This window comes from Scyliorhinus torazame, chromosome 14 (genome assembly GCF_047496885.1).
Source record: "Scyliorhinus torazame isolate Kashiwa2021f chromosome 14, sScyTor2.1, whole genome shotgun sequence".
Lineage (NCBI taxonomy): Eukaryota > Metazoa > Chordata > Chondrichthyes > Carcharhiniformes > Scyliorhinidae > Scyliorhinus > Scyliorhinus torazame.
In genome coordinates, this window is record NC_092720.1 from 105986422 (window position 1) to 105998975 (window position 12554).

A 12554-nucleotide genomic window follows, 5' to 3' on the forward strand; every position below is an offset into this window, starting at 1 on the left:
CCCCTGGGGGCCCCCCTCTTCAGGCTCTCCCAAGCCCTCTTACAGCAACCCCTCTCTTCCAGGTCTCGCACCCGTCACCTGCTCCAACCTCCCAGAGGTCCCTACTTACCTGCCCTGCACTCCCCCATCCACCCTCATTTCATGGGCCTCACTCCTCGCACTTGGCAGTGCCACCCTGGCATCTTTGCACTGCTACCCCAGGACCAAGGCAGTGCCAGGGGGCAGTGCCAAGGTGCTCACATTCCAGGGAGAGGGCCAGGGGCCACCCTGCACTTACTCTGTCCACCCCCAGGTGCCATTCAGCTCCCCAGTGCTAAAAAAAAGTTTCATTTGTGTGGACTAGCACTGATCGGCGCCAGACTGCAGCTCCCGAGGGAGGCCGGAGAATCGACGGAGACCGTTGAATCCCGGGCAGGTAGGTCGTAAGTATGTTTACGACCAACTTCCAGGACGGCGTTTGGTCATGCACATTTTGGGCTGAATTCCAACTCCGACTCGCGGGACCTTGGTGAATCGCACGAGGCACGGAGCTTGTTGGGACGCTCGCTGGAGTGTTCTCCAGCCACACTGTACTCTCGCTTGAGCGCAACGCAGCCGGAGAGTAACACTTAAAAAGCAAAGCTAACACTCCAAAGCAGTACGGACGAAGTGCTGCACTGCTGTGTTTTGGAGGAGGCATTGAACCAAGGTCACCAACCCCCCTCCCCAGTTGCCTGTTCAGGTGATTGTTAAAGAAACTGATAGTATTTTGAAGAGCAGTTGTCTCAAGTGTCTTGGGGGGAGGAAGGGGGGCGGGGGCTGCACAGGAAATCTTTCAACATCACACAAAATGAATTATCTGGTCATTATCACATTGCTGTTTAGTTTGCTGTTTGCATACTGGCTGTCAAATTTCCCAAATCACAATAGTGACACCATTTCAAAGTACATCATTGACTGTAAAGCATGTTAAGATTCCCAATGGTTTTGGAAAGCTTGCAAGTATAAAAATTATTAATTTCTCAAACTAACAAATCTGTATGCAGCAAAATGTCTCCTAGCATTATCAAATTGCAGGAACTGCAGAAAAACAATTAGGCACACCCAAGTATATGGCCTAGGACATTAGCCAAGCACCATAGACACAGGATACAACAAAACTGATGTGCGGACTGGAAATCAGTACATATTTTCTCTACAAAATACAGAAAATGCTGACCACTCAGCAGCTCCGAGGATAAAGATCACGAGGGGGCTGGGCAGGATAGAGAGAAACTGTTCTCGCTCGTAAAAGAAACAAAGAGAGGGCACAAATTTAAAGTGATTTGCAAAAGAAGCAAATGCGATATGCCGAGGGGGGGGGGGGGGGGGGGGGTTAACAGGGTGAATAGTGGTTTGGGTCTGGAATGTTTTGATGAACCGATGGTGCAAGCAGGTTTAGTTGAGGCATTCAATGATTATTTGAATAGAAACGTGCAAGGGTATGGCACTGAATCACGATGCTGGCTTGGAGCCAGCGCCGACCCGGTGGGCCAACCGGCCTCCCTCTGCGCCGGCCGGAACCCAGGCCATTCCCATTCTTTTGTTTCCGCCACGACAATCCCGAACCGCGCGCGCCCGATTTAAACAAGGCGGAAGTGACGCGTCTTGACAGTCCGAATCATAAATCCACACTCAAAAATTAAGTGTACGGCAGTCCGCTTAACTTTCACTGTATTTTAAATTATATAAACGTTGCCGGGCTGTTGACAGTTGCTGATTATCGCTGTTTATTTAAGGGTTTTTGGTGACGTCAGAGAGCCGGCCTCGCCCAGGCTATAAAAGGCGCAGCGGGCGGAACTTGCGCTCTCTTTGACGGCGGCGTTGGCTGTGAGTGGAAGTCAGGTGTTCGCCGCTCTTATCGATTTCAACACTCCTTCCCCTCCCGTCTTCATCATGGTAATTTGCCGTCAGTTGGCCGGTTTTAGGAATACTTTTCAACGTGTAGAGCAGGCGCGACTATTTTTATACTTTTACAAGACCGGTTCCGAGTGGCGACGTGCTATGAGTGGGGGAGGGGGCGCCCGTTCCTTTCCCACGCGCCCCCTCCTTTCTTTCCCCACCCCTCGGTGTGCAGCGCCTGCTGGGCTTCACGTCGAATTCCTGATCATGCAGAATCCGGCGGCTGCGCTTGGTTGCACGTGTTAACACCGATAAAATGGTGGCTGGTTGTTGCGGGGAGTGGTGGTCAGTATCTGAATGAGGCCCTGCTTTCCGTTCTCACAGCCCACACCACTTCTCGTCCTCTGGGCGAGCTGCAGGACGGCCATAGAATCCCTGTAGTGCAGCAAGAGGCCATTCGGCCCGTCGCGTGTCCGTCTGGGCGCAGTACGGAATAGGATGATATATCTGCAGTTCTTAATGTGCTGGTTCAGTACATTCAAAGTCAACGGCCCAGACGATAATGTGCCTCACCCTGCAATTATTTTTGGAACTGACGATTGATGTCTGAATTTGGATGTAACTCCTGAGGCACTTGCTCAATTTTAGAGAATGTAAATGGTAATTTCTTTGTTCAGTGATTCACAGAGATTGATGTGAATAGCGAAACTGAACTAAGCTTGGTAAATGTTGGCAGTAATAATTCTCTGATTTAGGTTGCCTTTGTTTAAAAACTAACGTTTGTCACAACACCTTTTCTCATATAGGTATGGATTTTCACATCTGAAGTGGGATTGAGATTGCTTCTGCGCTACTTGCTTTAGGTCAGTTTAAAACCTTTTATACTGAAGTACAACAGCATGCTGTGCTTACTGTTGAATAAAATTAATCATGTAGGTTGAATGTACTTAATGCGTGGTCCTTCCTAACAAGCTTGTTTTCAAAAATAGGGTAATGGGCATTTGCCTCTTGTAATGAGAATAAATATTTCCCTTCTACCTTTAAAAAAAAAATAAGCATCAAGCCTGGCACGGATTGCTGGGCATATAATCTAGGTGGTTATTTCAGGATGTTAATTTTTGCAGTGAAGTCTCCCTTATCTGGTGGCAAACACGGAACATTCAACCAATGTGCCAAATCATAATCTAGTAATTTATTTATGGTCCCTTGTTGATAAATACAGATTTGTTCCTTGTCACCCACTTTGAATAATTGTATTTACTCTAATGATGAAACTGAATAGGAAGTGCCATCTGATTCGAGAACTGACGATCCTGTTCAAATTCTGATTTAACTGTAACTGAATATTTTTTTTTAATGTATAAGTTGGGTTGGGAACTTATTGAATATTTTTTTTTTCAGCAATTGATATGGAATGTGTTAATTGGTGAGTTTATTCAAATACTACCAACCTAATCTAATAGCAAGTTCACTGTTTTTATCTTTTCCACTCAATTTGCAACACATAGCATGGGTGTTGTGGTTTAAGCTGCAGTCTATAACATAATTTCAGTCAACATGGACGAGCATATTGTCAGTGGTCTTCACCTTGTGAGGAGCGGTTTACCTATTTTAGTACAAAAATAAATGTTGAATTGAAATTGTACATAGCGCTTATGTGTTACAACCAAATTTGGGTTCTTTTTCTGTCACCTGGTAAATCAGCTCGCTGATTTTTCCTGCACCACTCTGATGATTCAGATGACAGCGATTGGCTGGGTGGTTAACAATGAGGTTGAGTGTCTTGGGTTACAGGAAGATGTATCAATCGGGGCATAGATTACAAAAACAGGGAGGTCATGATGGAGCTGTGTAAAACTGGTGAGGGGAGGCCACAGCTGGAGAAGTGTCATTCTGGTTGTCACATTGTAGGAAGGATGTAATTGCACTGGAGGGGATGTGGAGAAGATTCACCAGAATGTGGTCTGGGATGGAACATTTTAGTTGTAAAGAGGTTGGACAGGCTTGGGTTGTTTTCTCTGGTGCAAAGGGGACTGAGGTGACCTGATTGAGGTGTACAAGATTGAGGGGCATGGATAGGGAACAATTGTTTCCCTTAGTTGAAGAGTCAGTTCCGAGGGGACACTAGTTCAAAGTGAGGGGTGGAAGGTTTAGAGGGGGATTTGAGGGAAAATTTTACCCCAAAAGACTGACTGTCTGGAAAGCACTGCTTGGGAGGGTGGTGTAGGTGGGATGCCTCACTACTTTTTTAATTTAAAAAAAAAAAAAGCACCTGGATGATTACTTCGGACACCATAACATTCAAGGCTATTGGCCATGTGCTGGCAAGTGGGTTTAAGTGAGCAGGCCAGGGCCTTTCATGTGTCAGTGTCCACTCGATGGGCTTAAGGTCCTCTTCTGCACTAGTATTCTGTGAATCACACGGCATGTACCGATGGGGCTTGGAATAATTTTGCAGTGTAAATGCAACAAAATTTGTTTTTTGATTTTAGAAATTATATATGGTCCTTTATATCCAAAGCTGCATGTTTTATCTGGCAAGTAATTTGCAAAAAGATTGTAAATTGTCATGGATGAAGAAACCAAACTCAATAGCTGGAATTGGTCAGATTGGAAAGTATTGAGCAGTAATGTAGCAGCAGGCCAAAGAGTCTGCACTGACCCTCCAAAGGACCACTGTACCTAGGCCCTATTCCTGTAACCCCACCAATCTACACATCCTTGAACATGGGCAGTTTAGTAGTCAATCCACCTAATTTATACATCTTCAGACTGAGGGAAATCCATGTGGCTATGTGAAGAATGTGCAAACTTCACACTTGCTCAAAGCTGGAATCTAACCCAGTCCCTGGCACCGAGGCAGCAGTGCTAACCACTGCCACCAAGTAGTTCAGTTTGGTCTTTTGGTAATATTGAAATTGCATGGTGTTCTCTAATTGTTTTCTTTCTATGTAGGTGTCCGTTTTCACATTGAGGAATGGAAACTGGATAGATTCTGTGCAGCATTGCTCTTAACAGGTCAGTTTGAGCCCTCAAAATAGAGGATATGGTCCATGAGAGTTATTTGAATGACATACATGATGAAACCAAACTTAAAATAGCTGGAATTACCGTCAGATTGGAAAGTGTTGAGCAATGGTTTTCTGATTATGTCATTATTTTTTTGTAAATGCATAATGCTCTGGTGTCTTTATACTAACTTTTGCTTTCTCTTTGAAATCAGCAGAGCTTAATCCTTTGGAAGCATGCACCATTGTAATTGATGATGGCTAAGAAGTTCCAGCATCCAACTTTCAAAAATGGTGTCACTGCTGAAGGTGAGCCTTTTTGTACCAAATTACTTATTCACAATTAATTGCAGTCGCTATTTGAGTCAGTTGGTAACTGGCTTTGGCCATCCAGGAACGGCACCACTAACCATTTTTCTTGTTTGGTTACCTGCCTTCATAGCTGCTTGAGGTTTGGTGCCACATTGTTTGATCATTCCTGCCAGCAGCTTTGAAGCATTTTACTATGTTAAGTGTGCTATATAATTTCAAGCTCCAGTAAATCTGATAGCAACCGTAGAGGATTTTCACCTGTGGATGATGAAACTTTACTCAAATAGCTGGAATTACCGTCAGATTGAACAGTGCTGAGTGATGGTTTTCTGATCACAAGTGATAGACTTTATTTTTTAAAAATGAGATTCTGTATGATTTTTTAAAAAAAAAAACCTATTTCTCTGTCTATAGATGGAGATGTTTGCTGCACTGGGTGCTTGGCTGTACCCTTGATGTGTCATTGACAGGTGAGCTTTAAGTCAAATTCCAGAAGAGACTAACTTGCTCTAAATTTATTTGAGAAAATTGTCTAAGCTCTTTGCAATTTTTCTTAGTCCCATTGCTCAGTTTCACTGGATCCATTTCTGAATGATGATAAATACAAATAGGAAGTGCCATCGGATGCGAGAACTGAAGATACTGTATTTTAACTGACTCAGATGGAAGTTAATGCTGCCTTTTTTCAAAATTGTGATTATGCCTTCTGAATGCTACTTTACTCTCTTTCAGCAATTGCATTGATGAAATCTTGGAATATTGCTCATTGAAAGGGTGAGTATAGTGAATATATTGGTTGGGTGTGACAACAGCTATCCGTGTTAATGATAGGCTGAATAGTGAACTGTTCCCCTATATTCTTTAAGCATCTTCAGATTTTACTGCACTATGATGTGTAAATGCATGCTCTTGATTCAGACCTGTTTCAGGGTTCTCTAGAAAAATGTCCTTGAGGGAAGGAGATCTGTCCTTGCCTGGTTCAACTTGCATGTGACTCCAGATGCAGCAGTGTGGTTGACTGCTCAGTGTCTGAAATGGCCTCGTAGCTGTTACAAAATCTTAAAAGAATGTGACTAGCAGACTTTGATAATCACATTAAAAGTTTGTTGGTATTCACATTGTTAAAATAGGTGACACTGGGTTGTACACTAAATGAAGAGAGCCAGGATGGGAGTAATTGAATTTGAACTAAGTCAATAAAATTTCAAAAAGTAGCTGTGTCTTCACCAATTGTCATGGATACAGTTGATGCATACCACCTGGCATCAATCGGAGCACCAGAGATGAAAGGAGCAATGCCAGCCCTGTTGATTTGTAACATCTGCACAAACTATATCACTGACTAGTCACACAACAGCCTGGCATACACTCAGGATCCTACTTTACACAGGTCTCTGACACCACCATCCCCAGATATGCCCTGTACCACTGGTAAGATAGCATGTCAAAAAGGGCATGTGAAGTTTGTGGAGACACTCCTGCTTTCAATGGAGGATGCCCCATCATAGTGTGACACCAATCTGTAACTTGGTCTGGCATTGCCCCCATTCTACAGTTCCCGGGCCATGGGATCAACCTTGATTCAGTGAGTGCAGGAGAGTATTTCATTGGCATCAGCAGGTATATCTAAACATGGGGTGTCAAAGCTACCACACACTACTACCTACATGCTGAAAAGCGAAAACTGTAAGAGATAAACAGAGCCAAGTAATCCTACAAACTAGCAGATCAGATGCAATCTCTGCTGTCCAACTGCATCCAGTTCTGAATGGTGGTGGACAATTAAAACAAACTGGAGGAGGCACCACAAATATCTGCACCCTCTATGATGGGGGAAGCCTAACACATCAGTGAAGAAATGAGGCTTCCCTGAAATACTTCCCCATAACCTGATGAAACCCTGGAATCCGATGCCAGTCTTCAGCCAATTCCATTCTCCATGTGCTATCAGGAAATGTGGAACATTGCCAAGGTACATTCTGTTTACCAAAACATGACCTATGCAACTGTCAATTACCCCCCCCCCCCTGATGGCTGCCTTTGACACCAAGCCAGAAATTGAGCCAAGTGTGGGATCATGGTGCCCTTGCAAAACTGGTCGATAGAAATCTGAAGGAAAACTCTGCACTAATAAAGCACACAGCAAGCTGGTTGCTGGTTCGTGGCCAAATCATCTCTGGTCAGCAACATTGCTACGGGAGTTCCTCTGGGTAGTGTCCTAGACCCAACACTGCACAATATTCAACAATTTTGAGTTTAGGCAGAATGGTGCTATATCTGATTGTACACACCATTTGCAACAAGGTAGATTGGCAGTGTGTAATGTAAAGGTAAATGGATATGATAAAGTTCAGGGTGACTAAGATTGGAAATGGAAATTTCAATATTCAGGAAAGGACAAAGAGTTGGAGTAGTGCTGATGGGGGATGAATCTGTGCATTAAGGTGGTCTTGGATTGCAAGATGTAGAATTTGGGTAGCTTAAAAATAGCAATGGACAAGTAAGACTTGTTTATAGGCCACCAAACAGGAGTGATGTATGGCAGGGTATATAAAAGTTCAAGATACATGTAACAAGTGATACAATCATGGCGGACTTCCAATGTGTATGGACTAAATTAAATGTCGTAAATGCTGTGGAGGACAATTTCTTGGTATGCGTTTCAGAGAGCAAAAATGAAGAACCCAATTGGGAAGCAGGCTATTGGATCTAGTTTTATGCCTGGAAAAAATACTAATTAGTAATCCTGTTTTAGAAGACCCCTTTAGGGAAGAGTAACAATAGTTCCAAAACTTGTTGACCATATCCTAATCATGTGGGGCAAGCTAGCTGTGGTGGATTGGGAGATACATTTAATGACATCAATGGTACATATATTGCTAGAATCTAGCTTGTGATAACTGGGCACCAAAAATAATGTAGGATTTGGCCAAGTCAACATGGATTTACAGGTCAAATGTCTGAAAAACTTGTTTGTGGTTGTTGGTAGCAGAATAGATGAGGCAGAGCTAGTGGTTGTCGTGTACTTTGGTTTACAAAAGGCTTTAAAGTCTTGCACAACAGGTTAGTAAACGGTATTAAAGTATATGGGTATTTTGTGTAGTTTTGGTCTCCTTGCCTAAGGAATTATGCACTTATGGGTGGTGGGGTAAAGGGGGAGGGAATGGGTGGTGGGGTAAAGGGGGAGGGAGTGCAAAGGCAGAGACTAATTCCAAAAGCTGCATGTGACTGCTTCAACTTCCCTCTGGTTCCTGAACTCTGGAAAATACAGGCATATTTTCCATTCAGCCTGCCTGCACCGATTGAAAGGAGGGGGGGTGGAACTAGCCTGCTGTCTGAAGTACCTTTCGGCACCTGGTCTGTCACCATGCAAGTTGCCCTGCCTTCCGCTGCAGTTATTTCTGCTTACACCACCAAACAAGGCAGTGAATTCCAGGCACCCACCACTTTCTGGGTGAAGATGATTTTCCCCATGTCTGCTTAACTTGTGCCCTCTGGTAATCAACCTCCTAGGGATACAAATTGTTCCTGACCTCTTCAAAGGAAATGAACCCTAGCCTGTCCAATTGTTCCTCAAGAGCTGCATTTTTAAGCCCAAGCCAATCTGCAAGGGCAAGCCATTTGGAACTGAGATGAATTTTGTTCATGGGTAGAATTCTCACCACCAGCAGTCTGGAAGCTTAGTTGTTCAAGATGATACCCTGTTTGTAATGGGGTATGTGCGGAGAGTGGTATTCAGGTAATCTTTTAAAGGGGGTGGCATGGTGGTGCAGTGGCTAGCACTTGCCAAGGACCTGATCTGGAGTTTGCACGTTCTCCCTGGGTCTCCAAACCCAAAAAATTGCACCCTCCACCCCCCTCTGGGAGGAGAGGGAAATGAAATGGTATTCTAATGCTCCCAACAACAAGGAAGTGTAATTGCATTCAGGCCAAAACCGCCTGTTTGATTTGCACCACATCAGTCACTTTTCACTACCACTACCAATGCACAGGGGCAGGCAGCAGTGTACTGTCTGCAGGATGCACCAACTTGCCATAGCACCTTCCAAACCCGTTACCAATACTGGGCAGCAGTTGAAGGGGACACTAGTGCATGCAACTTTTCCTTCAAGCAACACTATCCTGAGTTAGAACTATATGCTGTCGCTGGGTCAACTATGGGGGTTTCTGGGTTGCAGAAGTTCAAGGAGGTGGCCATGCCAATGACTCGTTTTTAAATGAGATGGTTAACCTGTCCAAATAGGTTTTCATTGCGATATGGTTTAAATGTGTAGTCTGGTTTCCTTGGAGGCTATGAATGGAATGCATTCGGTAGTGTGGTTTTTTTCAGCTGTTAACATCTATTTCTATCTCTTACAGTGCAAACGAAAAGATGATGATAAATAATTGCTGACTGATATAAACAACTACTGGCCTTTTTCTTGTGGAGTTTTCTGACGAACACCTCAATCCACTGTTCTCATCCACCTCAATCCACTGTTCTCATCCATGAGGTTTCTACTGGCCTTTTTCTTGGGTTTCTTGTGGAATTTTCTGACGAACACCTCAATCCACTGTTCTCGTCCAATGAGGTTTCTACTGTAGTGTTGACTATTTGTCTGCCTTGTTTATCTGCACCATTGTTATGTTCGCTAGCAGTTTGCTAGAATTGTAATGTTGGTGCCTATTTACCATGTATTAATGTTATGCTGTTAACTATTGTAATATTTCTGCATTGTAATTCTGTAACATGGAGTAACAGTTTACTGAAGACTTGTGACCAAACCAATAAACAAGCATTTTGTGAATTATTTTGATACGCAGACCTGAGCTGCAAATGAAATTGGCATTTATTACAACTGTTCTTTTAAAAACTCCATCCTTTCCATCTCAACATATCTATCCAATTCCATGCTGTTAAGTTGCCATTCCCTACACTGCATCATTTACGCTTGCCTCCCATCAATCCATAAGTTCATGGACATTTTAAAACACCAGCTCTAACAAATAAATAGTCTGAAAAAAAATACTTATTTACTTGCTTACAGAAAAGAAGATGGCAGTTCAAAAAGCAGATGAGCGGAAGAAATGTCATAACTTTAGTGATGAAGACCTTGGCACACTTCTCAATGAGGTGGAGGCAAAGCGTTACCGCCTTCTTGGCTATGATAAGCGCAGAGTGCCTGGAAAAGTTAGTATCTTGGCATGGAAGGAGGTTGCAGAGACTGTGACTGCTAACAGCATCATTCCACGGACTGCAGAGCAATGTCGCAAGAAATTGAATGATTTAACACGATCTGCCAGGGTTTGTAAAGATAATGGTTTTTTTTTTCATTTGGGATTTAAAAAGTTATGAAATGGAAGATTTTGTGGGTGATAGAAAGTCAAGTGGTTGTAAAATAGTTGCTTTTAGGACGGGGCTTGTAAACGATCCCATATCTGCAACCGCAGAGTGGTGAGGCGATATTACTCTGAATATTAACTGCCAACAGTGCAAAAGTCAAATCCAAGCCAACACAATAGCACACAGTAATAATTATTTTGCATGTCTGTTTAAACAGATTAAAATGGCTCATAATGCCCGGGAGCGTTTATTGACCAGGGTTGGTCGTGTGCCATTTCTGAAGGCTCTTAATGAATACGAAGAGAGGGCCAGGCAGCTGGTGGGAGTCAATAATAGTTCAGTGTCTGGTAGTCAAGCAGACATTGGAATGGGGCAAGGTGAGTGTTGCCAGAGTTTGAGCCACGTGCGAGCATTTGGGCTTCTGATCTTGTATGAACCTGCGTGAATGTTTTCTTCTGACAGGGTCACGGCCACATTTGGATACACCATCTGTAGATGGCAGCAAGTCGGTAGCAGCAGCCAATATTGTTGAAAGGAGATCTGTGGATGATGCTGAGCCACGGGTCAAAGAGGAGGAAAGTGTGACTGTAATTGAGCTGAAGGAGGAAGTGGAGTGGCATCCAGATGAGCAGGGAGCCATGCATCCTGGCTGGGAGGGCAAGCGAAGTGGTACTGTTACTCCCATCTCCACATTGAACCTACAGGATGCTGATGTTGAAGGGATGCAATCCTGGGACAATATTCAGATCACCTCTCCATCCCCTGGCCCCGCTTGCTCTGAGCGAGGTACAGATAGATGTCATTCAGGCACCCATGAAACTGATGCTGCAGGGTTAGTGGGCGGATGTGTGATAGACCAATCCGAAATGTCGAGTGGTGAGGGACCCCCAACAGTTCAAGCACTTGAAGCATCGTCTTCAGTGACGCATGGAGCACATCCCAATGTTGAGACTTCAGTGGAAGAGGTGTTTGTTGCAGGGCTCAGGGACATATTGGTGGCACAACATGACAGACAGCTAGACTCTCTGGATTTGATCAGACAGGAAATGACTGGTCTTTGTCAGGAGGTAAGGGAGTTGAAGACAGGTCTTTGTCAGGAGGTGAGAGATTTGAAGACAAGTCTTTGTCAAGAGGTGAGGGAGTTGAAGACAAGTCTTTGTCAGCAGCTGGCCCTTTCTATTCAAAAACTTACTGATGCATTGACTGCTACAAAGCAAATCCAGCATTATCAGGGTGCTGTAAGTGACCTTAATCAGATGCCAATCCAAATACCTGAGATGCATGCGGCTGGTACGGCAGTAACACAAGTGGCTCCAGTAGAAACATTCCTGATGGGTCCAAGTACAGAAACTGTGCCGACACATGAACGAGCAGCTACACCTCTAATGGATGCAACGTCTGGGCAGCAGCATCCCAACAATGAGTTACCTGTTGCTGGACATATTATTGGAACACGAGGGGTCCGGTCACGGGCACGGGGTAGACGCAGAAGGCGTTAGAGTTGAAGTTCTCGGTGGACTTTTTCTAATCCCACTTTGCAATAGTGATCATCAGCCACAGATGACGGTGCAAATTTTGTTTTGAGAAAATGTTTATTTATTTAATTGTATTTATAATTTACTGTATGTGTTCTATTTGAGTCTATTTTTATGCATTAATCTAGGTCTAAACTTTTAATGAATTTTAATAATTATCAACGCAAGTCTTGCACTAAGCAGTTGAAGTTGACATTGTTCAGCCATAACTACCTCAAATGTCCAGCATTGAATCTTTGCTGCTAAATTAAAATATCACTTGTTTTACATCTACACGGTCCTTTTACCTGATTTCCGTGTGGAAATTTTGCCACTTGCTACCCAGATGCATTGCATGCTGGTGCCCAGCAACCACCAGTGCTTTCAAGCTGCCCGTGGGAGGGGGCGGGGGGTGCAGTCAGGGCTTCCTCTGATAAATCACAAGAAGTCTTACAACACCAGGTTAAAGTCCCAACAGGTTTGTTTTGAATCACTAGCTTTCTTAGCGCAGCTCACTCATCAGGTGAGTGGTGTCTA

General features: G+C 43.9%; 1 protein-coding gene and 4 non-coding genes across 8 annotated transcripts; all 5 read left to right on the forward strand.

The window, feature by feature from the left end:
• Positions 1 to 1795: 1795 nt before the first annotated feature.
• LOC140389938 (uncharacterized) lies at positions 1796 to 12311 on the forward strand. Of its 4 annotated transcripts, none has more exons than XM_072474605.1 (10): positions 1796 to 1917; positions 2667 to 2723; positions 3262 to 3286; positions 4816 to 4878; positions 5084 to 5177; positions 5595 to 5650; positions 5913 to 5954; positions 9540 to 10464; positions 10721 to 10880; positions 10966 to 12311. In XM_072474605.1, the coding sequence occupies exons 8-10, from the start codon at positions 10216 to 10218 to the stop codon at positions 12000 to 12002; spliced, it is 1446 nt and encodes a 481-aa protein (XP_072330706.1). In that variant the 5' UTR covers positions 1796 to 1917; positions 2667 to 2723; positions 3262 to 3286; positions 4816 to 4878; positions 5084 to 5177; positions 5595 to 5650; positions 5913 to 5954; positions 9540 to 10215; the 3' UTR covers positions 12003 to 12311. The 4 variants fall into 4 exon arrangements, with proteins under 4 accessions (XP_072330706.1, XP_072330707.1, XP_072330709.1 ...); XM_072474606.1 differs by having other exon boundaries at positions 5087 to 5177; XM_072474608.1 differs by lacking the exon at positions 3262 to 3286.
• Positions 3122 to 3190, forward strand: LOC140390943 (small nucleolar RNA SNORD49). The gene has a single exon (XR_011934971.1). It is a non-coding gene; the product is annotated as a small nucleolar RNA SNORD49 (small nucleolar RNA).
• Positions 4936 to 5009, forward strand: LOC140390948 (small nucleolar RNA SNORD65). Its single transcript, XR_011934975.1, has one exon. It is a non-coding gene; the product is annotated as a small nucleolar RNA SNORD65 (small nucleolar RNA).
• LOC140390949 (small nucleolar RNA SNORD65) lies at positions 5443 to 5515 on the forward strand. Its single transcript, XR_011934976.1, has one exon. It is a non-coding gene; the product is annotated as a small nucleolar RNA SNORD65 (small nucleolar RNA).
• LOC140390942 (small nucleolar RNA SNORD49) lies at positions 5768 to 5839 on the forward strand. Its single transcript, XR_011934970.1, has one exon. It is a non-coding gene; the product is annotated as a small nucleolar RNA SNORD49 (small nucleolar RNA).
• Positions 12312 to 12554: the final 243 nt, after the last annotated feature.